Raw genomic sequence first — 26,408 nt, 5'->3', positions numbered from 1 at the left:
TGCCCTCCCGATCAGTTTTTGGAAACTCAAGTCAATTTCAAACTGAGGTGGTGGGATTAGGGGCTTCTCTAAAGACACTAATTGAGACTATCTTTGGTAGTAATGTTTGGGAATGGATTTCGGGGCCCTCCATCGCAAAAATTCTGAAAAAGAAATACGAAAAATGTCCTTAAGCAATTTTTGATGACATTAAGAAGGACTGTCCTCTGAAAACACATCTTGGATTTTAAAGTCAACATTTTCAGGCTATGTTTTAATAAAGAGGATGTAGTTACTTTGTGGGTGGGAACTAATGATGTAGGCCATAGTAACAACGATGAGTTTACAAAGGAATGGGATTCCCTGTTGGACAAAGCAACCAACTGTTCGGCAAATGTCCAAGTGGTTGGTTTGCTTCCCAGGTATGGAGTGCATAGGAGTTGGTTAAACCAACGGGCTAGGTGTATGAACCTGGTACTCAAGGAAATTTGCGATAAGCGTAGTATCAGGTTTATTGATGTGTGGAGTAAATGTAAACGAGATTGGATTGCTAGGGATGGCCTGCATCTGAGCTCTACAGGGGTCAAAATGGTTAGTGGTTTGGTTTTAGAGGCTTCAGAATCAAAAAACTAATTTGGAATGGGGGGCATGGTTTAAGGAGCAGAATTCGAAAGGGTACTAACTATTGGGATTTTAGTAGAAACGGAAATAGGGTGGCTAATAAGAGAAAAGATTTTAACAGTTGGGATTCAAATAATCGTGCAGCATTAAATAAAAGTAAGATGGGCTTACTTAAGGTTTTTTATACAAATGCCCGTAGTATTAGGAACAAGATGGAAGTATTGAAAAGCATAATTATTGACGAGAGGTTGGATATTATTGGAGTTACCGAGACATGAGCTACCGAAAGTGATGATGATTTATTATCTATTGCTGAGTATAATTTGTTTAGACAAGACAGAGTAGGTAAAAGAGGGGGTGGGGTTTTATTTTATGTCAGAGACACTTTAATTTGCAATGAATTGGTAATTAATGATAAACCTAATGAGATTGATATGATTTGGCTGGAGTTGATTAGTAATAAGGGCAAAAAACTACGTTTAGGGAACATTTATAGGCCACCCAACTTAAGCCAGGGTCAAGACGAACAGATGTTTAGTATTATTAGTGACATTTCTAGCAAGGGGTCAGTCATCATAATGGGAGATTTTAATTTTCCAGGAATTGATTGGAATAATTTTTACCATAATAATAGCAGAGAAGAGGAATTTTTGAAAGTAATTGGTGACTGTTTCTTAGATCAAATTGTAACTCAGGGTACTCGACAGGACGCGATTTTGGATCTAGTTTTCTGCGACATGGAAGGCTCCGTTCAGGGGTTATGTGTAGGGGAACACATTGGAGATAGTGACCACAACAGTATTAGGTTTGGGCCTGATTACCGGTTCTGTCATAAATTTTGCGACCAAATGAAGTATGTGTGTAAAGAGTAGATATTAATGGACAATGAACCAACACAATGTTCCCTAACAATCTATTTTTCTTAAACTATGCTATGTTGTCGGGAAATCGGCACTTACTTTGATAAATGAACATTTAAAATTCAGCACATTTATTTGACTTATTTTATCTTTTGAGAAATTCTTGAGGAATTTTGCTTGATTAAAAGAACTATATGATGCGGCCTGCGGCCGCCCCTTGTGCGGTGCACACTCTGCACACCTGCTAGGATCGGCCCTGGTAATAAGTCGTGGAATGCTGAATAAAAAGTGTAAACTTTCTAATTATGGATATTTTCGGGCAGTTGCTCATTAGGGTTTTATATAAGGTAAGTTCATTTTTTTAAAAAAATTTTTATCACCCCGATATTACGAATAATCCCGATTTAACAAATAAAAGTTTCGGTCTTGATGAATTCGTTAAATTGGGGTTCGACTGTATTAGCATCTTAGATAGTTACATCATGATCAAGCAAAAAATTTGAAAGTTAGATCAATTTTTACGACTAAAGATAATTAAATGAATATTTCTGTATCTACCTATCCATCTGCTCCCCAATAATATATATGATGAGTGTGTGCAGCAAATATATCAATAATTACATTAAGTTTATGAAGGGTTTCACGTAAAAAAAAATATTTTATTAAAATTAGTTCCCATTTGTAATAGCTGATGGGAAATGTTTCATTTAAAGCTGCAAATAGAATAGTTGGTCATTGTGAAACACTCAGAGGCAAAAAGCTTTTTTTTTTTCATTTTGGTCTCCTTTTTTTTGGGAAGGGGGGGGGGTGTTACATGATTTAGCTAAGAAGGTCTTTAGTGGCTAGATTCTCCTTTAATGTTATTGATTGCCCTGCCTATTTAATCCTCTGTATATTTATTATTATTTTTAATTAACTTTTTAATTCACTAGTTATAATGTCTTAATATTACATTAGCATTTATTTATTTATTAACCGACTTCAAAAAAGGAGGTTATGATTTCGTATTGCGGCTTTTTATGTGTGTTTTCGAATTATTCCAAAACTACTGGACCAATTTAAAAAAAAAATATTTTTTTTTGTTTAGAAGGGTATACTTCCCAGATGGTCCCATTGTAATTTAGTCTGGATCTGATAAGGGGTCCCGGAGAAATCCAAGAAACTTTAAATTTCATACGTCATGGTCACATGATGTTGCTGTGATCGGTGTATTTTCACACCTAAGGTTTTGGCTTTCTCTTGAATGATATTTAATTCTCGCAGCACATGGATGATTAATTTTCTCAACACTGCGCCGCATGGTAATTTTTTATTATAGGTGTTACTAATGTATTTATTACTGCGTAGCAAAGCAGCAAATTATATATAATTTGCTACTTTAATAGTTGACTCAATTACCTTAATATTTTATTTACTAATAAATAACTTTATTTAGGCACTAAAATATAAAGTTCTTTATTTAATATTCTAATTTTTAAATATAATTAGCGTTCAATTGAGGAGGAATCGAATACAGAACACCCCTGCCCCACGATTTAATTTATATTCTTTAATAATATACATTATAACTGTGTATGATTTCTGAAGTTTGACCCATATTCTAGATTTACTATTTCATGATGCCGCCAGTTCAATTTGAAATTAGGGCTATATAAATTAGCAGGCTTTAAAAAAAGGAGGAGGTTCTGAACTCGTCGGATTTGTTTTTTCTTTGTACAATGTTCCATAAATACTCGAAGACACCTGTACCCAGAGGCGCGCACAGGGAGTGGGGAGGGACACCTGTTGGCCCGGGCCCGAGCCTGGAGGGGGCTCAATATTTTTGAAACTAACGGTGAAATATAGGGATAAACAATATGGAGAGGGGCCCGGAAAAGTCATTTGTGATGGACTCCAAAACTTCTGTGCACACCCCTGCCTGTACTGATGAAGAAAAGTTTTTTTTGTTTGAAACAGCATAGTTCCTCGGCGGTCTAATGTTAATCAAGTTCAGGTTTGATGAAATTGAGGGAACTCTTCAAATATCATACTCACATTTCAATCGATTTGTACTTTATTAACTTTGTATACCGTCTCACTTAGTGAACCAGTTTTTATGCTTTTTTTTTTTTTGTTTAGTGGTGGTTTTGTTTAGGGGTGGTCTAACTTAGGTTCCAAATCTTTGATTTACCCTATTTGTTCTTTAGGGAAAAGTTAAAGGTAAAACAATAAATTTCTTGCAATTTCCCTCACAAACGATTAAATATAAAACCCATTGATAAACAAAGGCCATAAAACAAAGGTTTATACTGCCAGTTTAATTTGAAATTAGAGTTATTCTAATTAGCAGGCTTCAAAAAAAGGAGGAGGTTCTGAACTCGTCAGATTAGTTTTTTCTTTGTACAATGCTCTATAAATACTCGAAGACGCCTTTACCCAGGGGCGTGCACAGGGGGGGGGGGCTGAGAAAGAACACCTGTTGACCTGGACCTGAGAATGAAGGGGGTCCAATATTTTTAAAAATTGGGGTGAACTATAGGAGTGAAAACAATATGGAGAGGGGCCCGGAAAAGTCAATTGTGACTGGCCTCAAAATTTCTGCGCATACCCCTGCCTGTACCGATTAGGAATTTATTTTTCTTTTTTTTTATGTTTGAAACGGTATAGTTCCTTGGCGGTCTAATGGTAATCAAGTTCAGGTTTGATGAAATTGAGGGAACTCTTCAAATATTATACTCAGATTTAAAGCGATTTGTATTTCATTAACTTTGTATATTGTCTCAATGAACCGGTTTTTATGTTTTTTTTTTTTTGTTAATGGATAGGGGGTGGCCTAACTTTACTCTAAGGTTACAAATCTTTGATTTACCCTATTTGTTGTTTAGAGAGAAATTTTATGGGTAAAAAAACAATAAATTTCATGTAATTTCCCTCACAAACGATTAAATATAGAACCAATTGTAAAAAAAATGCCATAAAACAAAGGTATGTGTTTTCTTTACCCATAGTTAAAGAAAGTATTAAAAAACATTATTATTAAGAGTAATCATAATGAACATTTCGAATCAAGGATTCTCTGCAGCAAACGTAAAATTCATTCCAATGGAATGTTTTCCCTTCATCTATAATGGGGGCATTTGAAGAACCATGCGACTTTTATCACGAGTCACATGACATGTAAACTTGAACATTCTTGTGAAACATAAATTACAATTTTACAATTTACCATGTTACAATTTATAATTTTACAACTTGCAATTTACAGTTTATTTGTTGCTTGGGAGACCGTAAACATTTAAATGGTTCTAACTAAATACTGAATCCAGTCTATATTTTTCATTAGAAATGAGATCTATCAATTGTTGTATTTCTGCTAATGCTCGTTCATCATGAGGTTTAGTTAAAAGTTTAAAGGGTTCTAAATCAGATCGAGCTATTACTTCAAGTCTTGTCAATGCTGAGAGCTATGTATATTCGTCCTTTTGCAAAGTTCTATTTTTTCCTAAATCTATGACAGCTGTATCGAGGGTTGTGTGATACATATTGTTGTGAAATATAATTCACAACTTTACAATTTTTAACTTAAAGCAATTTCTGTTGTTTTTTTAGTGACTCGTGCATTTGCTTTCGGAAAGCAAACTTTGATAAAGTCGAACTAATTATGAAGACAACATTTTTTGTACATAGTTGGGCATTTGAAAAAGCCTTTCTTCACAGTCGTCGGAAGTCTCTGAGACACTGTGGTCTATTTGTTTCTCTATCGTGCTCATCTTAGTTGTTTTCAGACTCATGTGTTTGACGTTTTCGTACTCCACTTGTGCGAAAGAAAGGCCTCAGCGTCATGTACCACATACTCTATCCTACCAACTTATTTTATATTTACACCACTGAAAAGAAAAAAAATTAATTACTTTTAAATTTAAAAAAAACGCCTTCAAAAAACACAAAGGAACTAAAAAGCAAAAAATAACCTATTACACTTACAAACTATTTTCCATCCACACCCAGAAATGAAATTTATTTTACAATTCCAATACAAAAATCAATTAAACTAATCACCCAATTATAAAATAAATACTGATTTTAATTACTATACGATGAATCATTTTAAATACCTAACTAATTATATACGATCTCTTAATTTTTAATAACCTTTTGAAGTTGGGGCCTCCTATAAACTACTACCTAATGTATTTAAGCAGGTTTAGTTTTAAAGACTAATTTCGTGTTCAGTTAAATTAGTGTTTAATTCAGGATCAGTGGGTTGTCAGTTAGGTTAGGTAGTAGTTTATAGGAGGCAACCCGACTTCAAAAGGTTATTAAAAATTAAGAGATTGTATATAATTAGTTAGGTATTTAAAATAATTCATCTTATAGTAATTAAAATCAGTATTTATTTTATAATTAGGTGATTAGTTTAATTGATTTTTGTACTGGAATTGTAAAATAAATTTCATTTCTAGGTGTGGGTAGAAAATAGGATGTAAGTGTAATAGGTTATTTTTTGCTTTTTAGTTCCTTTGTGTTTTTTGAAGGCAGTTTTTTTTATTTAAAAGTAATTTATTTTTAATAACCTTTTGAAGTCGGGGCTTCCTATAAACTACTACCTAACGTAACTGAGTAGGTTTAGTTTTAAAGACTAATTTCGCGTATAGTTAAATTAGTGTTTAATTCAGGATTCTGTGGGATGTCAGTTACGTTATATAGTTGTTTATAGGAGGCCCCGACTTCAAAAGGTTATTAAAAATTCAGAGATCGTATATAATTTGGTAGGTATTTAAAATAATTCATCGTATAGTTATTTATATCAGTGTTTATTTTATAATTCGGTGTTTAGTTTAGTTGATTTTTGTACTGGAATTGTAAAATAAATTTCATTTATATGTTTGGTAGGAAATAGAATCTAAGTGTAATATCAGTTATTTTTTGCTTTTTAGTTCCTGGGTATTTTTTGAAGGCGTTTTTTTTTTTTATTTAAAAGTAATTTATTTTTTGTTTCATTTAAAGGTTTTTTGAATAATTGTCCAGGTGGTTTAATTTTTTTCGATTCTGGTTTTTGGAAATTTGATTTTATTTCCAATAAAAGTTAAACATAAAAACAGAAACTAATCTCACAAAGCTCAACATTACTGGAGTTTCAACCATTCCTTTGATTTCAATTCAAGTGTGTTGAAAAATATTACAAAACTAATCTCCCCTTTATATTTTGTTTTTGAAATTTTTCCAAATTTTTTAAAATTTGAAAATTGGTTAAAAGGTGTCCGGTCAAAATTTTGAAACTTTAAATTTCAGAAACGCAATTTACTAAAGAATTTGTAAGATTTGGATAATGATTCAGCTTCCATTCCATTTTTTACAAATTTTCGGTACAATTTTTTAACTTGCCTGCAGTATTTCATTTATCTGAGGATAGTTACTACATGCCAGTATTTGTGCAGACATGATCATTTTAATGGTGTCAAAGTGCATAAGGGCACATTTTTGTCCATATTTATGGGAAAGCAGTCTTACTGGGTACTTTGTACAGCCCGATTGAGAAGCAAAATGATCAGTTATAACCTTAGAGCATACATCAAATAGAGTTGCACAAGAGTTGCTTTTTAGTTGCCAACATTCAACAGGTACTTGATTGAAAGTAAAGAGTCATTCCATTTTAACATGGAATTTCAATGTAGTTAGAATACTATCTGTTTCTTTCTTCGGAAAGGTATCTTTTTATATTGAGGTAAAACAATAAAATTAAGAGGAACCAGAAAACCACAATGAATTTTCAAAGCAAAGATTCATTGCAGCATTCATTGCATGAATGGCTTTCTTCATTGTCGTGTGTACACATGCAACACAACAATGAAGAAAGTACATCTCTTGTAGTGCTTTTCTCATGATTGCACTATAGATTGAATTTACTTTGTCCTAATAGAATTACTCATAAATACAAATGTGATGACCAGCAACAGGTTCTGGACCCAGCTAGGCTGTTCCTAGTCAGTTTATTCTTTACTAGTCCCCAATGAAGATCAATAGCCCTCTAATAGCTATCCACGCCCTTGCTCATCTTGGAAATGCGCCTCTTCCGGTAAGCAGTTCCAAGTGCCCATGACTTTACTAAAGTAGTAATTTTTCCTAAATTCCAGGTTCCCACTTGCTTAAACAAAACTTCTTATGCATAAGACTCAAGTTATAAATGGGAGGAGACATGTCCATGGCAGCAAAGGTGTGCGTATTATAAGAGATAAGCAAATCTATTTTTGTGATGTATTTTTTCTTTGAGATGGAGTGGGCATGTGTGTATTTACACATAGCAGAGGCAAGGCATAATTTAATATGGCACAATACTTTTATTATACATTATTCACATCACGAACACACAACTATATACATCTCGAACAGAACCCCAACTCAAACTTTTACGCACAAAGATAACAGTTACCGTTACCGCTAACCGGTTACATATCGATATATGACATCCATTCCCCTTTACAAATCCAGTCTCTGTGGAGCTTTTCTAGATCTAGTGGATCTGCGCAGAGGAGGCGGATCTGCTGTTGACGACACAGGACTGGTTGCGGTGGTGTTGTCATCCGTCGCTGGTTCCGCCTGGTTGGTGTTGGCCGGTAAGACGACTGGTTCAGCTGGTGGCTCTGCTGAACTCCCATTTGTAGTAGCATCCGCTGCTGTTGTCGCAGTAGAACAGTGGGCCCTGGAAGCAAGATTTGGAGCCTTGCCGATTCGTTCTCATTCCTGGTTCTGCAGATTCCCACTGTCCCTCATTTGGTCAACGTGGCGCCGCCACAGTTGCACATTTACGTTGATGGTACAGTGGAGTTGTCCGTCTTTACTGACAACTTTCCCGAACTTCCACCTTTTATCACCGTGACGGTAGTTGCGCACTGCCACGTTGTCCCGTATGCGAAAGACACGATCCGAGAACTGAAAGTTATCCTTCCTAATCCTGTCTTGAACCCTGGCATGCAGATCCGGTTTGACCAGGTCGATACATGTCTGGATCTCACGCTTCATCAGCAGCATTGCAGGGCTGTGGAGGGTGGTCATGTTCGGAGCCTTCCTATACTGCATCAGGAAGGTGCTGAGCTTTTGCTGGATGGTACCGGGGTACTCCTTCATGGAGCGAAGAGATTGCTTGACAGTAAACACATACCTTTCAACTTGACCATTGCTGGAAGGTTTGAATGGAGTTGAAGGTCTGTGCTTAATCCCGTTTCGGCTCAGAAAGATCTTAAATTCATCGGACTTGAACTGTGGCCCGTTGTCACTAACTATCATCAGTGAAAGTCCAAACCTTGCGAAGCAGTCCCTAAGACAATCGATCGTCTTAAATGTTGTTGTATTCTTCATTGGATATGCTTCCAGCCATTTAAAATGCGCATCCATGATGATCAGGTACATATATCTGAACAATGGTCCAGCAAAATCAACATTAAGCCTCTCCCAAGGTTTGCTTGGGTACTCCCAATGGAGGACTTTGGCTTTTTGGGGATCTGTTTTAATTTGCGCGCAGTGGAAACAATTCTTTACTGCTTCTTCTATATCCTTGTCTATGTTCTTCCAAAACACGAACGATCTTGCTATCGCTTTCATCTTTACAATCCCTAAGAGCCCTTCGTGTAACTCCTGTAGCACCCGGCGAAGAAATTGTTTTGGAACCATGACTCTAGATCCGTACATGATGCAGTCATCTTGGAGACTGTATTCCACTTCCCTCCCCTTTAGACCTTCTCCACTTCGAAGTGCCTGCAACAGTGGTCTGTTTTCTTCATCTTCCTCTGTTCCTTTGGCTAATTCTCTGGCAGTGACTGGGAGTGTCTCAATCTGTTGCAGTTGGAAGAGCGTAACATCATCTCGGACTTCCAGTTCTTCTGACTGAGTCGGTAACCTTGAGAGAAAATCGGCATTCCCATGGTCTTTGGTGTTACGGTAGATGATGTCAAATTGGAGGGATTGAAGCAGAGGCAGGGGCGTAGCTAAGGGGGGGGGGGGGGTTGGGGACAAAACACCTCCGAAATGTTAGTCTCAAAAAAAAAAAAGAGAAAAAGAAGAGGGAAGAGAAAGAAAAAAAGAAAGATAAAAAAATCACTATGACTTTTTTCTGTGTAACAAAGGTCAAAAATTCACTTCGCTCCCCCCCCCCCCCCCCCCGCAATGCCATTGAAAATCTGCTCCATGAGTGACCCTCAAGTATAAAGACGCCTCCCTCTGCTGCGACAATATTTTGATAATTGAGTGAAATTTGTCACTTTGCTTTAGAAATGAGATTGTTAAATCCACGTATAGGCAGCCTTTCTTTGTCATAGATTCTGCAAATTGTTAAATATGTTTAATTTTATGAGCGGCGTAGTGAGAATAATGCATACAGTCGAATCTGTATATTTCGAATTTCACATTAAAAAAAAATCGAGATAATGAGGTTTTGAATTACAGAGGCTTTAAGAAACTTTTTATAGAAATTCAGGGGTCTGGCCAGAGGATATTTGGGTCCGTTAACGGACCCTTCACAAAAATCCGATCAACCAAAACGAACCTTTCACAAAATCCCGATCAAACAAAACGGACCCTTCACAAAATTCCGATCAAACAAAACGGACCCTTCACAAAACTCTGATAAACAAGATTGGATCTGTCACAAATTGTTTATTGAAAGAGCAAATCTGAAAGTAAAATAACACATATTTCTGTGTATAAACCGATAATTTTTGGAACCTTTTTTTAAGTCAAATTAGAGGAATCAGATTATACAAAATCGGCTAATTTTGAAAAAAAAAAAAAAAAGATAAATAATTGCTACTGCCAAATAAATATAATGGTTGTTTGTTTTATCACAGCTAATTAGCAGCGGTGTTGTAAACTTTTCCGAAAAGGCATTGGTAAGCACTTTTCTCCGCTCATGATTTAATAAACAATAATAATATATATCTGCGAAATGAACTTAGAACTGCAAAGGAATAGTAAAGATGAGGAAAAAATATGATTGCTTCAGATAGGGTTACCAATTTCAAAATTATCACCACTTAGCGTCTGGCGTTGAACCTTTATAATAACTTGATTAGAAAATATTCTCGTCATTTTGCCAGCTTGTTAATATTTGCGTTTTTACGGTGCAGTGCGATGTTTAATTGTTATTTTGGGAGAAAATTATATGGGTTTTGATTTTTAGATGCTAACACACAAGGATGATTAACTTTAAATAAACTCTTTTAATTATCGTTTTTTTTTCTTTAGATGTCTACATTTTGAAAAATGCAATCTTTTAACATCCGATATGAGAATCATATTTTGTTCTTTTTTCAAGCTAACTTCGCTTTCTTAGGATTCAAATAAATGAAAAGTCTCTTTATTTCTGTTAGAACTCTCATTTCAAGTTTTTAAAGCAAAATTCCATTTTCTGTTATGAGTCAAAAATGAAAATGCTGAATAGATGGTTTATTTTATTTTATTTTTTGGGTCAACTGTGTCCACAGATATTAATGGAATGTTTATCATAGGACTCTAAAATGCAATTTTAAAATAATTTTATCAAAAACATTTCTTTTACAAGCCGTTTTTATACTTTTGATGCCTTCATTTTGAGAATTGCGATCTCTTTGCATCCGCTATGGGAATCCGATTTTACGAAATTTTGATGATTATTACGCTTTGTTAAGAGGTAAACAATTGAAATATCTTTTTATTTTTGTTAAAATCACGGAATTTATAAGTTTTAAACGAAATTCTGTGCGTTTTAAGAGTGTCTTGGGTCAAAAAGTTGAATGCTGAACCCTATTCTGAATTTTATTTTATTTATTTATATTTTTGTTACAATTATTTTAAGTACTGTACAGAAATATATCTAGTATAATTTAACATAATGTAGAATGGTAGATAAATATTGATACTTGAAAGAGCAATGCCCCCCCCCCCCCAAAATATCAGAAAAAAATCCAGAATGATTTTCTCGACGTAGAAGAGGAAAACACTCAACTTTAAGTTTAATTGATGCCGTTTGTGCCATCTCTAAATTCTAAAATTTTGTTTTGACAAAAAAAAATTTTTTTTTAAATTATTTACAAAATTTCATTTTTCACAAAATTATTTGATTTTTCACAAAAAACGGACCCTGTGAAAAATCCTGGACAGACCCCTGAAATTTGAAATATGATGGTAAAAATTTGAAATTGATACTAAAGACAATATGGGCTCTTGATTAAAATTCCTCTTTATTAGTTTTGTTAGGTATTTATTCTATTATTACATTATTAAGTGCTTTATTGCGAGTTTAAGGAATCATTTTGACAGTAAAAGAAACTTTAAGCATATCTTTTTCAAGAAAAGTCTTTTATTGCTTTTTGATCCTTGATTTTTTTTTTTTTTTTTTTTTTTTGGATTCATTATTTATCCTCGACGTTAGCAATTGCAGCAAATCTAACTTGGCCAGTAGTCTACGATTTTCCTTTTTTCATCACTTGAAGAAAAACTTATACTTTCTTTTCACTCCTATCATTTCGGTTTTCTAAGGAATCACAATTTTAAGAAAGAGAGCAACCAAAGAACAGTACTAATCCAGATAACAGAGCGAAATGGCTTTTAACTTGAATGACCTTTAACCATGAACTTTAATGTTCATCTTAACATGCCAAACCTGTGAATTTCACCCCTTAACTCTTCTTCCAAGAAAGTACGCGAAACGACTGTCCTTTGGTTAATCTTCCTGGAAAGCCTATTCGTGGAATGCATTTACTGCCTCCTCAGGTCTTGAAGACAATTCCTCTGTTTCTGAGTTGAAGAAAATGTTTTTGTTTGCTGCTTTGAAGATCATTGGGCTTTGAATCCGAAAATGATAGCATAACTGGAATTCGAGACGATAGAGGTTTTTGTTGGTCTGGTCTCGTATGTGTCATAGGTCATAGTCAAAACTACCTTTGCTAACCAGAGTATCCATTGCAATCACATTGATTCTTCAGTCAGTATTTACTGCGTATTCTTTTGGAAACATACAGTCTGTTTAAAGTAGTACATTCTAAGTGAAAGTTGTTGCATAATGAAACGAACAAGACCGATAACAAGCTTTTTTCAACTCAAAGAAAAAAATTAAAATGGCGAAAAGGATTGCTCTAAAAAGAGAAAGTTAACGTCGTCTGAAGAAAACGAAGTACAGTCTGCAAAGCAGCGTTAGTCCCATCGGACCCTTCTGAAGGTAATTTTATTTTAATTCAAAAGAAAAACTGCATAGCATTACATGGATAAAATGTTTAAAAACGAGATGAATCTAGATTATTTCTATTAGCTTGGTTCGGATTAAAAAAGTCGAAAATAAAAAAGACTTCTGTTTATAATACCCGAAAATTGCTGTTGCTAGTCTGATCACCGATGAGATTGAAAGTCAAACATCCAGTTTACAGGCGGAAATGAAAGTATCTATTAGCTTTCAGGGATGCCAGCTTTTGTAGATGTGTGTTAGCCTCTAAATTAAGCAGTCACACTGAAATGAACGGTTGATAAAAACTTAAACTGAAATGAACGGTGAAAAAAAATAAGAGGGAGGTGAATCTTACATACTTTGGAATGGGGTGCCCCAATTCCCATACTTGTATCAAACCAAACAAAAGCAAAGAATTTTTTATTTTTTTAATGTTATGGAAAGTTTAACTTTTTTTTTCTTTTCCTTCCATTTAATTTAAAGTGAAATTTTCTAGCAACGTCTTGTCAAAACCAGTCTATCCAAATCAGGGGGAAATCAAATATCTGATGACCTTGTTCCGTTCATTTCAGTGTGACTGCTTAATTTAGAGGCTAACACACATCTACAAAAGCTGGCATCCCTGAAAGCTAATAGATACTTCCATTTCCGCCTGTAAACTGGATGTTTGACTTTCAATCTCATCGGTGGTCAGACTAGCAACAGCAATTTTTCGGGTATTATAAACAGAAGTCTTTTTTATTTTCGACTTTTTAATCCGAACCAAGCTAATAGAAATAATCTAGATTCATCTCGTTTTTAAACATTTTATCCATGTAATGCTATGCAGTTTTTCTTTTGAATTAAAATAAAATTACCTTCAGAAGGGTCCGATGGGACTAACGCTGCTTTGCAGACTGTACTTCGTTTTCTTCAGACGACGTTAACTTTCTCTTTTTAGAGCAATCCTTTTCGCCATTTTAATTTTTTTCTTTGAGTTGAAAAAAAGCTTGTTATCGGTCTTGTTCGTTTCATTATGCAACAACTTTCACTTAGAATGTACTACTTTAAACAGACTGTATGTTTCCAAAAGAATATGCAGTAAATACTGACTGAAGAATCAATGTGATTGCAATGGATACTCTGGTTAGCAAAGGTAGTTTTGACTATGACCTATGACACATACGAGACCAGACCAACAAAAACCTCTATCGTCTCGAATTCCAGTTATGCTATCATTTTCGGATTCAAAGCCCAATGATCTTCAAAGCAGCAAACAAAAACATTTTCTTCAACTCAGAAACAGAGGAATTGTCTTCAAGACCTGAGGAGGCAGTAAATGCATTCCACGAATAGGCTTTTCCAGGAAGATTAACCAAAGGACAGTCGTTTCGCGCACTTTCTTGGAAGAAGAGTTAAGGGGGTGAAATTCACAGGTTTGGCATGTTAAGATGAACATTAAAGTTCATGGTTAAAGGTCATTCAAGTTAAAAGCCATTTCGCTCTGTTATCTGGATTAGTACTGTTCTTTGGTTGCTCTCTTTCTTAAAATTGTGATTCCTTAGAAAACCGAAATGATAGGAGTGAAAAGAAAGTATAAGTTTTTCTTCAAGTGATGAAAAAAGGAAAATCGTAGACTACTGGCCAAGTTAGATTTGCTGCAATTGCTAACGTCGAGGATAAATAATGAATCCAAAAAAAAAAAAAAAATCAAGGACCAAAAAGCAATAAAAGACTTTTCTTGAAAAAAGATATGCTTAAAGTTTCTTTTACTGTCAAAATGATTCCTTAAACTCGCAATAAAAGCACTTAATAATGTAATAATAGAATAAATACCTAACAAAACTAATAAAGAGGAATTTTAAATCAAGAGCCCATATTGTCTTTAGTATCAATTTCAAATTTTTACCATCATATTTCAAATTTCAGGGGTCTGTCCAGGATTTTTCACAGGGTCCGTTTTTTGTGAAAATCAAATAATTTTGTGAAAAATGAAATTTTGTAAATAATTTTAAAAAAAAAATTTTTTTGTCAAAACAAAATTTTAGAATTTAGAGATGGCACAAACGGCATCAATTAAACTTAAAGTTGAGTGTTTTCCTCTTCTACGTCGAGAAAATCATTCTGGATTTTTTTCTGATATTTGGGGGGGGGGGGCATTGCTCTTTCAAGTATCAATATTTATCTACCATTCTACATTATGTTAAATTATACTAGATATATTTCTGTACAGTACTTAAAATAATTGTAACAAAAATATAAATAAATAAAATAAAATTCAGAATAGGGTTCAGCATTCAACTTTTTGACCCAAGACACTCTTAAAACGCACAGAATTTCGTTTAAAACTTATAAATTCCGTGATTTTAACAAAAATAAAAAGATATTTCAATTGTTTACCTCTTAACAAAGCGTAATAATCATCAAAATTTCGTAAAATCGGATTCCCATAGCGGATGCAAAGAGATCGCAATTCTCAAAATGAAGGCATCAAAAGTATAAAAACGGCTTGTAAAAGAAATGTTTTTGATAAAATTATTTTAAAATTGCATTTTAGAGTCCTATGATAAACATTCCATTAATATCTGTGGACACAGTTGACCCAAAAAATAAAATAAAATAAACCATCTATTCAGCATTTTCATTTTTGACTCATAACAGAAAATGGAATTTTGCTTTAAAAACTTGAAATGAGAGTTCTAACAGAAATAAAGAGACTTTTCATTTATTTGAATCCTAAGAAAGCGAAGTTAGCTTGAAAAAAGAACAAAATATGATTCTCATATCGGATGTTAAAAGATTGCATTTTTCAAAATGTAGACATCTAAAGAAAAAAAAAACGATAATTAAAAGAGTTTATTTAAAGTTAATCATCCTTGTGTGTTAGCATCTAAAAATCAAAACCCATATAATTTTCTCCCAAAATAACAATTAAACATCGCACTGCACCGTAAAAACGCAAATATTAACAAGCTGGCAAAATGACGAGAATATTTTCTAATCAAGTTATTATAAAGGTTCAACGCCAGACGCTAAGTGGTGATAATTTTGAAATTGGTAACCCTATCTGAAGCAATCATATTTTTTCCTCATCCTTACTATTCCTTTGCAGTTCTAAGTTCATTTCGCAGATATATATTATTATTGTTTATTAAATCATGAGCGGAGAAAAGTGCTTACCAATGCCTTTTCGGAAAAGTTTACAACACCGCTGCTAATTAGCTGTGATAAAACAAACAACCATTATATTTATTTGGCAGTAGCAATTATTTATCTTTTTTTTTTTTTTTCAAAATTAGCTGATTTTGTATAATCTGATTCCTCTAATTTGACTTAAAAAAAGGTTCCAAAAATTATTGGTTTATACACAGAAATATGTGTTATTTTACTTTCAGATTTGCTCTTTCAATAAACAATTTGTGACAGATCCAATCTTGTTTATCAGAGTTTTGTGAAGGGTCCGTTTTGTTTGATCGGAATTTTGTGAAGGGTCCGTTTTGTTTGATCGGGATTTTGTGAAAGGTTCGTTTTGGTTGATCGGATTTTTGTGAAGGGTCCGTTAACGGACCCAAATATCCTCTGGCCAGACCCCTGAATTTCTATAAAAAGTTTCTTAAAGCCTCTGTAATTCAAAACCTCATTATCTCGATTTTTTTTAATGTGAAATTCGAAATATACAGATTCGACTGTATGCATTATTCTCACTACGCTGCTCATAAAATTAAACATATTTAACAATTTGCAGAATCTATGACAAAGAAAGGGTGCCTTTACGTGGATTTAACAAACAATCTCATTTCTAAAGCGAAGTGTCAAATTTCACTCAATTATCAAAAAATTGTCGCAGCAGAGGGAGGCGTCTTTATACTTGAGGGTCACTCATGGAGCAGATTTTCAATGGCATTGGGGGGGGGGGGGAGCGAAGTGAATTTTTAACCTTTGTTACACAGAAAAAAGTCATAGTGATTTTTTTCTCTTTCTTCTTTTTTTCTTTCTCTTCCCTCTTCTTATTCTCTTTTTTTTTTTTTTTGAGACTAACGTTTCGGGGGGGGGGGGGTTGTCCCCCAACCCCCCCCCCTTAGCTACGCCCCTGGATTGAAGAGTCAAAGCATAGTGAAGAAGGTCGTGCTGCTGCCAAAATTGGTAGACCTTTCTTCGATTCAAAAATTGCAACTAATGGCTTGTGATCTGTTATAAGGATGAATCTTCTTCTCTTTAGGTATAGGTAGAATCTCTTAACTGCCCACACAATTACAAGGGCTTCCTTATCAATTCGTGAATATTTTTTCTCTGCGTTGTTAAGAGTTCCTGATGCAAAAGCTATAGGTCTTTCTGTTCCGTCGGACATTTTGTGGGATAGCACCGCGCCTAACCCTACTGGACTCGCGTCGGTTGCCAATGTTACTTGGAGTGCAGGGTTATAGTGCACCAGAATTTGTGGGGAACAAATCACATTTTTAATGTTATGAAATGACTGTTCACAGTCCTTCGATCAGACGAATTTTGTTTCTTTTTTCATTAAATTATTCAACGGATTAGCAATGGCGGCTAAATTTGGAAAAAATTTCCCATAAAATTGTACTAACCCCAGAAAACTTTGAACTTCTTGCACATTTTTTGGTTTAGGGGCACTCGCTATTGCACAGACTTTTTCATCTGTTTTATGCAAACCCTTGGAGTCAATCTTGTGACCCAAAAAATAAATCTCTTCCTCAAAAAATTTACTTTTCCTCAAATTTAGTCTTAATCCATGCTCTTTGCATTTTTGAAAAAAAGTTTGCAGTGCCTCAAAATGTGCATCTTGAGTAGGTCCTGTTATACGAACATCGTCCATAAACACTTTAACCCCTGCCATTCCCTGGAACAGACCGTCAACATACTGGAGCCCCGTTTAGCCCATACATAAGCCTTTTGCATTTGTACAACTCTTTTGTTGCGTTAATTGTTAGGAGTTTTTGACTATTTTCGTAAACCTTTAATTGTAAATAAATGTGTTTAAAATCTAATTTCGACAATTTTTTTCCCCCATTTAGACAAGAAAATATCTCCTCCAACCTTGGTAAAGGGTGTTATTGTACCATTATACTAGGATTAAGGGTTATCGAGTAGTCTGCACACAGACGTATTGATCCATCTGATTTTACGACTGGTACTACTGTCGTTGCCCATTCAGATGTTTCCACCTTTTCTATAATTCCCTCCCTTTCTAATCAGTTGATTTCTTGTTCAACACGATCTTTTAAGGCGAACGGAACAGGCCTTGATCGGCAAAATTTTGGTGTAAAAATTCTTTAAACTCATTAAGTAGTTTACTCAGATCATATTTCCCATGTGCATGAATTGATTTAATTGAATTCCAATTTATTTTGATTTTGAAAATCCATTCCCTACCTAAAATGGTGTCTAAGTCTTCCCTAACAATGTATAAATTTAATTTCAATTTTTGGTTGTTATATTCAACATTTACATTTACTACTCCCATTGGTACAACTTTCCCCCCATTATATGTAGTGAAAACCAATTTGGGTCATTCCATGTCAAGTGATCCAAAGTTTTTTCCCTCACCTCTTTGTATTTTTTTGAAATTTGGCTTATCGATTTTACCCTTTGAGGTAATCAAAAGTTCAAATTTTTAGATTTTTATCGCTATTATTTTTTTATTTATGACACTTTGATTTTTCGAAAAAAACCCTTTTTTTAATGGATGCTTGAACATAAAATGGGCGATAACTCAGTATCAAATATAGATAGAAAGATTTGGTAAAAAGCATTTTAAAGTACATTAGTGGCTGTTTAATGGGATATGCAACATGACTAATTTCAGAAGAAATTTAATTTTTAAAAATTGAAATTTAAATTTTAAATTTGAATTTCTCAGAAAAGGTATTATGAATTTTTTTTTTAAATCTCAAAAATTTGTGTGTATTTTATCTTTATTTTTGCAAAGTTTCAAGTTGGGATCTCAATGGGTTCATATTTTTATGAATTTTTAAATAAAATTTGACTTATGAAATAATGACATTTTTCAGATTCTAGCTAGTTAAATATGGGCTTCTCTTACTGGGGATGGTCTAGTAAGTAGTAATTGATCATGACTATGCTTGAAATGAGCTGACATGAATTTGTAGATTAGTAACCCTCCCCCCCCCCCCTCCGCCACAAAACCATTTTTTTTTTTCCAAAACTGTATTTAAAAAAAAAAAGGCTGGCACGTAAGAGTTATAATCATAATGAACTGGGACGCACACTGCTAAACATCAGTAGTGACTAAGGCTTATAAATGGGAGGGGGGGCATAAAAACTAAAAGTCAGAAAAACTTTAACAAACAAATTGAACTACTCATTTGCAGTTTTTTTTCTTCTTCCGGAAAGTGTGACGGTAGGGTGGAGGGGGAGGGGTCAATCTGGAATGAAGCTTAACAACATGGAAGGTTATGCTCAAACTAGTAAAATTTGTTTGATCTATAACTGCTTTTAATATATGTATAAATAGATCTCGCTGCATTGCTCTCCTTTACAACTGAAATTAAAAAGAAAACTAGCATTAAAGAAAAGAAAAAAACAGCTGCACTCCAAATATTGTAGAAAGACAGTTAGTTTTATGCGGACAGACATATGATCTGATACTTAGATTTATTTTTAGTTTAGTGTGAAAAGAATGGAACAACATGGGGAGAAACACTCCTACTTTGCTGTGATCTTGGGGCAAACTATTTCTTTCCTCCCTCCAAAATTGAAAGTTGGTGCAGGGGTAGGGGATAAAATGAATCATAACTTTCATTATCGGATAATGAATTAATCAAGTACACTTTGAGAAAATTGGATTGAAAAAGAAACACTTGGTCTGAAAAAAAAAGAAAAAGCATCAGGTGAGGCGTTATACTAGTATAGTGTTAATTGTATGTGTGGGTGGGGGGGGTAATGTATTTCGTCCTGCTTTAAAAAAGAACATTTACCAGCTTTTAATATGTTTTCCGTTCATTCTGTTTTATTTTATTCATTTATTTATTTTTTACATTTTGAAAATAGTTTTGAAAATAAATAAATAAATAAATAAAAGTGGTCTAAGGGGGGGGGGAGCTTTTTCTTGCTTTAAAAAAGAACATTTACCAACTTTTAATAAGTTTACTATTCACTTTGGTTTATTTATTTATTTTTTTACATTTTGAAAATTTTTGAAAAAAAAAAAAAACGAGCTGATGTGTGCATCACATGACTTCCTTTTACACCAATTTAATGCTATTTCCCTATTATTGCAATTTTAATGGGATTCTCTCTCTAACTCTTTAAATATCACTAGCAATGGCCACATTGAAAGCAGATTTAAAAAAAAAAAAAAAATCGCCAAATTTTTCGCCAAGTTGGCGACAAAACTTGGCAACCAAAAGACTGGCGATATATCGCCAAGTGACCGCCAAATTATAACACCACTTGAGTTTGCATCGAAATTAACAATGATTTCCCCCCAAAAAGGTGCAAAAGACCCCTTTAGAAACACCCGAATGCAACCAAAATAGGAGGTGCACAACTAGACCCCACTACGAGTCTATGTACCAAATTTCAACTTTCTAGGACATACCATTTTTGAGTTATGCGAGATACATACGCACATACGCACATACATACAGACGTCACGAGAAAAGTCGTTGTAATTACCTCGGTGATGGTCAAAATGGATATTTCGCGTGTCTATACATTCTTAGGCACTTTTCCGCATGTGGTCGAATCGAAAAAAAAACTCAACATTCATTTGGGGGTGAGTAAAATGGAAATTAAGGGCGATTTTTGAGTGAAAATTTTTTCGCGAATACAATACTTCCTTTTTTGTAAAAGGAAGTAAAAAGATTAAAAGTGGTGGCGGGGAGGGGGGGGGGGGGGCTTACCAATCTACAAATTCATGTCAGCTCATTTCAAGCATAGTCAAGATCAATTACTACTTACTAGACCATTCCTAGTAAGAAAACCTCATATTTAACTAGCTAGAATCTAAAAAATGTCATTATTTCATAAGTCAAATTTTATTTAAAAATTCATAAAAATATGATCCCATTGAGATCCCAACTTGAAACTTTGCACAAATAAACATAAAATATACACAAATTTTTGAGATTTTTTTAAAAAAAATTCATTATACCTTTTCTGAGAAATTCAAATTTAAAATTCAATTTTTAAAAATTAAATTTTTTCTGAAATTAGTCATGTTGCATATCTTATTAAACAGTCACTAAATGTACTTTAAAATGCTTTTTACCAAATCTTTTTATCTATATTTGGTGCTGAGTTATCACCCATTTTATGTTCAAGCATCCATGAAAAAAACAGGGTTTTTCGAAAAATCAAAGTGTCATAAATAAAAAAATAATAGAGATAAAAATCTAAAAATTTGGACTTTTGATTACCTTGAAGGGTACAATCGATGAGCCAAATTTCAAAGAAATACAAAAGGGTGAGGGAAAAAATTTCCAAAATTTTGGATCACTTGACATGGAATGACCCAAAGTCTTTTGCAAAGGTTTCTTAGAAATTTCCCTAAACTTCTTTATATTCATCACAGAAAATGCTCCGCCAGTATCTAACTCCATCACTATAGGGCTGCCCTCAACTGTAACTGTCAGCATTATTGGAGGTCTTTTCCCCTCCTCCGTAATAATGCTATGTAATGGAACCGAGTTTTGGTTTCCATTTTCGGAATCAAGTTCGACACTAACTTGTCTTTGTTTACATTCTCTAGAATTTTGTTTTGCATAACAAGCTCTCTCTATGTGTCCAACCTTCTGACAGAAATGACACTGACTAGTTATAAATTTACAATTGTTACGATCATGATTTGTTCCAGGGCAACGTGAACACGATTTATTCTTAGCCTTGAATGCACCTTTCGGTTTACTTTTTTGTTTATATTTATTTTTTTCACCTGGCCTCTCAATTTTCCCTTCTCCCATCTGATGGACATTTACTGTTTTATCTAAAAGCTCAGATGCACCTTTGGGAGCTTTTTCCATAGCCAAAGCAATTTTCAGCGTTCCTTCTAAATTCGTATCATCTTCCTCAAAAATTCTATTAAGAATAGCTTTATCCCGCAACCCACTAAAAAACACATCTCTTAGCATTACATTGAGCATGGCTTCCCCATAGCAACACGGGCCTGAAAGAGACCTTAACTCAGCCAGATAGTCACTAACCATTTCCCCTTCCCGCTGCTTGCGATTTAAGAACACATGTCTACTGGATATAATTAGTGGTTTCGGATTTAAATGCTCTTTTAAAGTAATTTTCAAGCAATCAAAATCTTTATCTGAAGGATTATCAGGAGCTAGCAGGTTCTTGAGCAAATTATACATTTTCGGGGATAAATTTCAAATAAAACCTAACTCACGTTTGTCTTCAGGAACATTTTGAACCTTTAAATATACATTAAAGCGTTCAAGAAATGAATCGAAGTTTTCCTGACGTTCTTCAAACTTTTCAAAATGAACAAAAACTTTTGAACCTTCATTTGGTTTCGTTTCTGGCGTTACTGCCAATCTGTCCATTAAAAGTTTGTTTTGTTCAATTAAAGCTTGAACCAGAGCGTCCATGATAAAATATTACTAGAAAATTTGATTACAAAACTTTTACCTTGACCTTGGCTGCATCGAGCTTTATCCTAATCCATTAGATTCTGTCGAAACACTTCACGAGAGTTCCGCTGAAGAATTTCATTACTTCACGGGTTCGCAAATCATTTCGTCGCCAGCTGTGATGTATTTATCCTTTGAGATGGAGTGGGCATGTGTGTATTTACACATAGCAGAGGCGAGGCATAATTTAATACCGCACAATACTTTTATTATACATTATTCACATCACGAACACACAACTATATACATCTCGAACAGAACCCAAACTCAAACTTTTAGGCACAAAGATAACAGTTACGGTTACCGCTAACCGGTTACATATCGATATATGACAATTTTGAGCGACACAACACACATTTCTAGAGTCATCTGCAATGTCTAATTCATAGGTGTCCATATAGGGGGGCAAGTGGGAGCTCAACTCCCCTCCCACTAGAAATTAGAACTTTCTTGCTTTTAGCACTTTTTTCTTTGCAAAAATGTAAAAATATTTCTTTTCCAGCCATAAATGAATAAGTTATGAAAAATGTCAAATTTTAAGAACTCTAATTTGTACTGAAATTGGTTTCCAAGTTGAAAATATCCTGCTAAGCCATGGGGAAAATATCTGAGCCCCTTAAAATAAATTTCCTTAGAATATGAACCTAATTGTGATCAACGAAGTTGAAAACTGCACGTTTTTGAGGTGTTTTATTACAATGTTATGTTTTTCTACCATTTTTTTCCCACTTCTAGCATTAAAAAAATATTTTTATTAATAATAACATCAAAGAGTTTGGTTCATATAGAATATAATTGAATCAAGAATATTCACAAATTTTCAGAATGATTGGCACACCAGTTGAAAAAACGTTGTTTTGAGACAGGGCCGTCCCAAGGGGGGTCGAGCAGAGCAATCGCTCCAGGGCGCCGCGAGACGCCCCTCATTTTGACGGAACCCAACGACATTCACATGAAATGAGGGGCGCCGCAAGGCACCCCTCATTTTGTGTATCATAGATACACAGTCATAGGCACACAAAATAGAAATTATTGCAATGATTCTCTATTTTTTCCCAGGCATGAAAATATTCCTCTCTCTAAGTCTCCAAAATATTAGTTTCTTTTGTATCATTGAAGCAGATACAATTTCAGAGAATAATAATTGTTTAGAATCCTTTGCCTAGTTCTCACCAAATTTGCTTGAATTCTACACCTGCGTGCAGTGACTTAATGAAAAAAAAGTTTTAAGGGGCAAATTGAAAAAAAAAACGATTTTTTTTTTTTTGATTGGATAGGAAAAAAAGGTTAAAAGGTGTCCGGTCAAAATTTTGAAACTTTTAATTTCAGAAACGCAATTTTAGCCATGAAATCGCGATTATAGACCCTATTTATTGACGTTAGGGTAAGGGAGGTTCAGCGACTGTTTTGGATCGATTATATTTTTTTTAATAGATTGAAATCAATTCCTTCTCCCCCTGCAAGCTTTCGAATTTGAAGTTTCAAAAACGCAGCTTTAGATAAACTTTGAAGATTTAATGGATAGGAGAATCTGGAGCATTTCCCAGGAAAATTGTTCAAAATTATGGTTCAAAAAATTTAAGCAATGCTTTACATTCAAGGGCTATTCCACATTTTTTTTTGTAAGTGTTGTTTAAAAACCCTATTGCTTGTGATACTATTAAAGAAAGGCGGCATGGGGACTCTTGCACGAATATTTTCTTAAACTCAAGTCTTAGAACAAAATTTGTAAGGCCATATTTTGTAATATTAGGGCCAGTGATTTTTCGAAATTAGAGCTATAAAAACTCAATTCTGAGCGATTTTCGATGTTCTTGGGTATTTGTGGGCTTCTCCTTAAAACTTACAAATATTTGATACAAAAGAATAACATCTTTGTTCATAACATATATGAAAGCTGGTACTAAGTTGGTAAAAGTAAAACCAAAAACTCTTGAAAAGAATCATTGGATGAGTCCAGATCGACATTTAATTTTGATATAATTTATTTTGATAAATATATTTTCTATTTATAATCAGCAACTTATTTATTTGTGTTCTTAGTTTGATTAATATGAGTAACTAATTCAGTTTTAGTTGTTTGTTTTTTATCTAGTGGGATAACATTTCTCAAGATAAAATATTTGGATTTTTAACATTTCCATTCTTCGAAACGTTTCTGGGCATTAATGTTTTAAATATTACAAATAGACTCATAGCTTGGGTTTTAATTTGTATTATGCATAGCCCTCTGATTGTTCTGTTCATTAATATGTAAAAAAATCAATAACGTTATTATTACATGTATTATTATCTACTTTATTCTTTGAAAACAGCTGTCTGCCAAAACTTAGAAGAATATTTGAAAATAAAAATTGCGAAAAAAGTGCAGATATGAAATAAACCTTTTGGTAAAATTACTTAGTATAATTTTGTTAAATAATTATGAAATATTCCTTTGCTTTTCCCCCTAAATTTTTATCATTATTATTTCCAAAACATGTATAATATGAAATGAAAGTATAATATACAAACACTTAGAAGAGAAAAAAAAGTTTTTTTATCACTTGGGGTAGGTTGGTCGGAACCAACGTGCCCCACAAGTAGGTGAACCAATGTAATCCAAGTTCTTGGTTTGAAAAAATGATGTCCTATTTTTTTTCTTTCTGGCAAAAAATAAAAAGAAACTGCAAATGATTGTAAACAAAACAAACATACTTTAATAAAGGAGTTCAATTTTTTTTTCTGCACTCTTGATGAAACTCATAAAAAAAAATAAAGCTGCAGTTTCCTGAAAAAAAACTTAGCCCCTACTGAAATAAACTTTCGGGAATAAAACTTATTCAACATAACTGTACCACGTGATTTCATCTAAGGACAATAGGTGCTATTTGTCAGTCATAAATTAAAATTAAAACATTAATAGTATTAAAATAATTGAGACCTGTCCAATGTGTTCCGTGGTCAAACCCACCTCATCTCCTCCTATACTTCAATGTCTTTGTCTTGAAAAGTTATTTGGGTGCAATGGGAAGAGGTGAATGCGTTTGGGATACGGTATCTCATATTTATCTGCTATTACCTCATCAAATGGGAAAAACTACTTTATGAGACCCAAAAAAAAATTTCAAAATAGAACTTACTTGAAAATTCTCCAATTTGAATTTTCCAGATTTCTGCTTGGCATCCACAATGTGAGTAAGAAAATGAAGATATAATTGCATTATTACAAATGAAAATTTTTTTCGATCTATTTTAGAAACACCCTTACATAGATTTATTAAAGTTTCTCTCATGCAACCGTTTAAATATAATACAAATTCCTCACTGTCACTAATTTTATCATACCAAACATGAATGTAGCACTGAGAAATATTTAAAACCATTACATTTATTTCTTGCTCTAGTTTTGCTGTCTCTCCGCAGCAATAGAAACTAGACTCTTCAGTTGTTGCATCGGATGATTTTGTAAAGACCAATTCCTTAATAAAACAACAAGTTTTTTTCACGATGTGATAAGCATATGCAAGACAGCCCCATATTTTCGAAATTACAAGAGAAAAAATTAGATGCTTGTTCAGACTAAAAGAAAAACAATACAGATAACAATATACAGCTAACCCACATATTACTACCGCTAAAGGTGTACTAAAATTATCTATTACAATGAGCCCCAAAATTGCCAAGGCAACAAATATCAACTCTGCAAACATCACATCGCACGATCTTTTGAAATGTCATATCCAACGAAACATTAAAACTCAATTCTGTAACTCAAATAACAAGGAATAATTCATACGATTATGTTAAATCCATATTATCATTCAAAAGTTCTCAATCTCCACTTCCGATAAAACGAAACTTTAAATCCATGATGGGTTTTGTTGTTCTGAACATGATAATATAGTGGCTCTTTTCAGTTCACTTCTGTAGACGACGACATAACATCTGTTTGTCAACAGATGCATAAAATAATAAAGTTAATGAAAGGTTTGTGCACTTAACAGGAGGTAAAAAATGAAGAAAAGAAAATAATAAGCTGATATTTAATCCGATGGAAATTGTTATATATTTTTATTGCGATCACTTTTTTGCGACTGCAAGGTGTTTCACTCGAAACCGGACGTGTCTGCTACTCCTCGATTTTTCTAGCAACCTTCGTAGTAACTTGGCGTGATTTCAGACGTCCTCGATATTTGG

General features: G+C 33.8%; 1 protein-coding gene across 1 annotated transcript in view; it reads right to left on the bottom strand.

Annotated features, from left to right (window-relative positions):
* Positions 1–25,835, bottom strand: part of LOC129219006 (sorting nexin-19-like) — a 67,235-nt gene extending 41,400 nt beyond the window's left edge. The window contains exons 1-2 of the mRNA XM_054853326.1: positions 25,830–25,835; positions 25,352–25,690 (exon numbers count right to left, since the gene is read on the bottom strand). Coding sequence (XP_054709301.1) covers positions 25,352–25,690; positions 25,830–25,835 — 345 coding nt within the window. The remainder of the gene's footprint in view (positions 1–25,351; positions 25,691–25,829) is intronic.
* Positions 25,836–26,408: the final 573 nt, after the last annotated feature.

This window comes from Uloborus diversus, chromosome 3 (assembly GCF_026930045.1).
Source record: "Uloborus diversus isolate 005 chromosome 3, Udiv.v.3.1, whole genome shotgun sequence".
In the NCBI taxonomy this organism is placed as follows: Eukaryota; Metazoa; Arthropoda; class Arachnida; order Araneae; family Uloboridae; genus Uloborus; species Uloborus diversus.
Note: the sequence above shows the minus strand (reverse complement) of the source record. Positions and strands in the feature narration are given on the sequence as shown.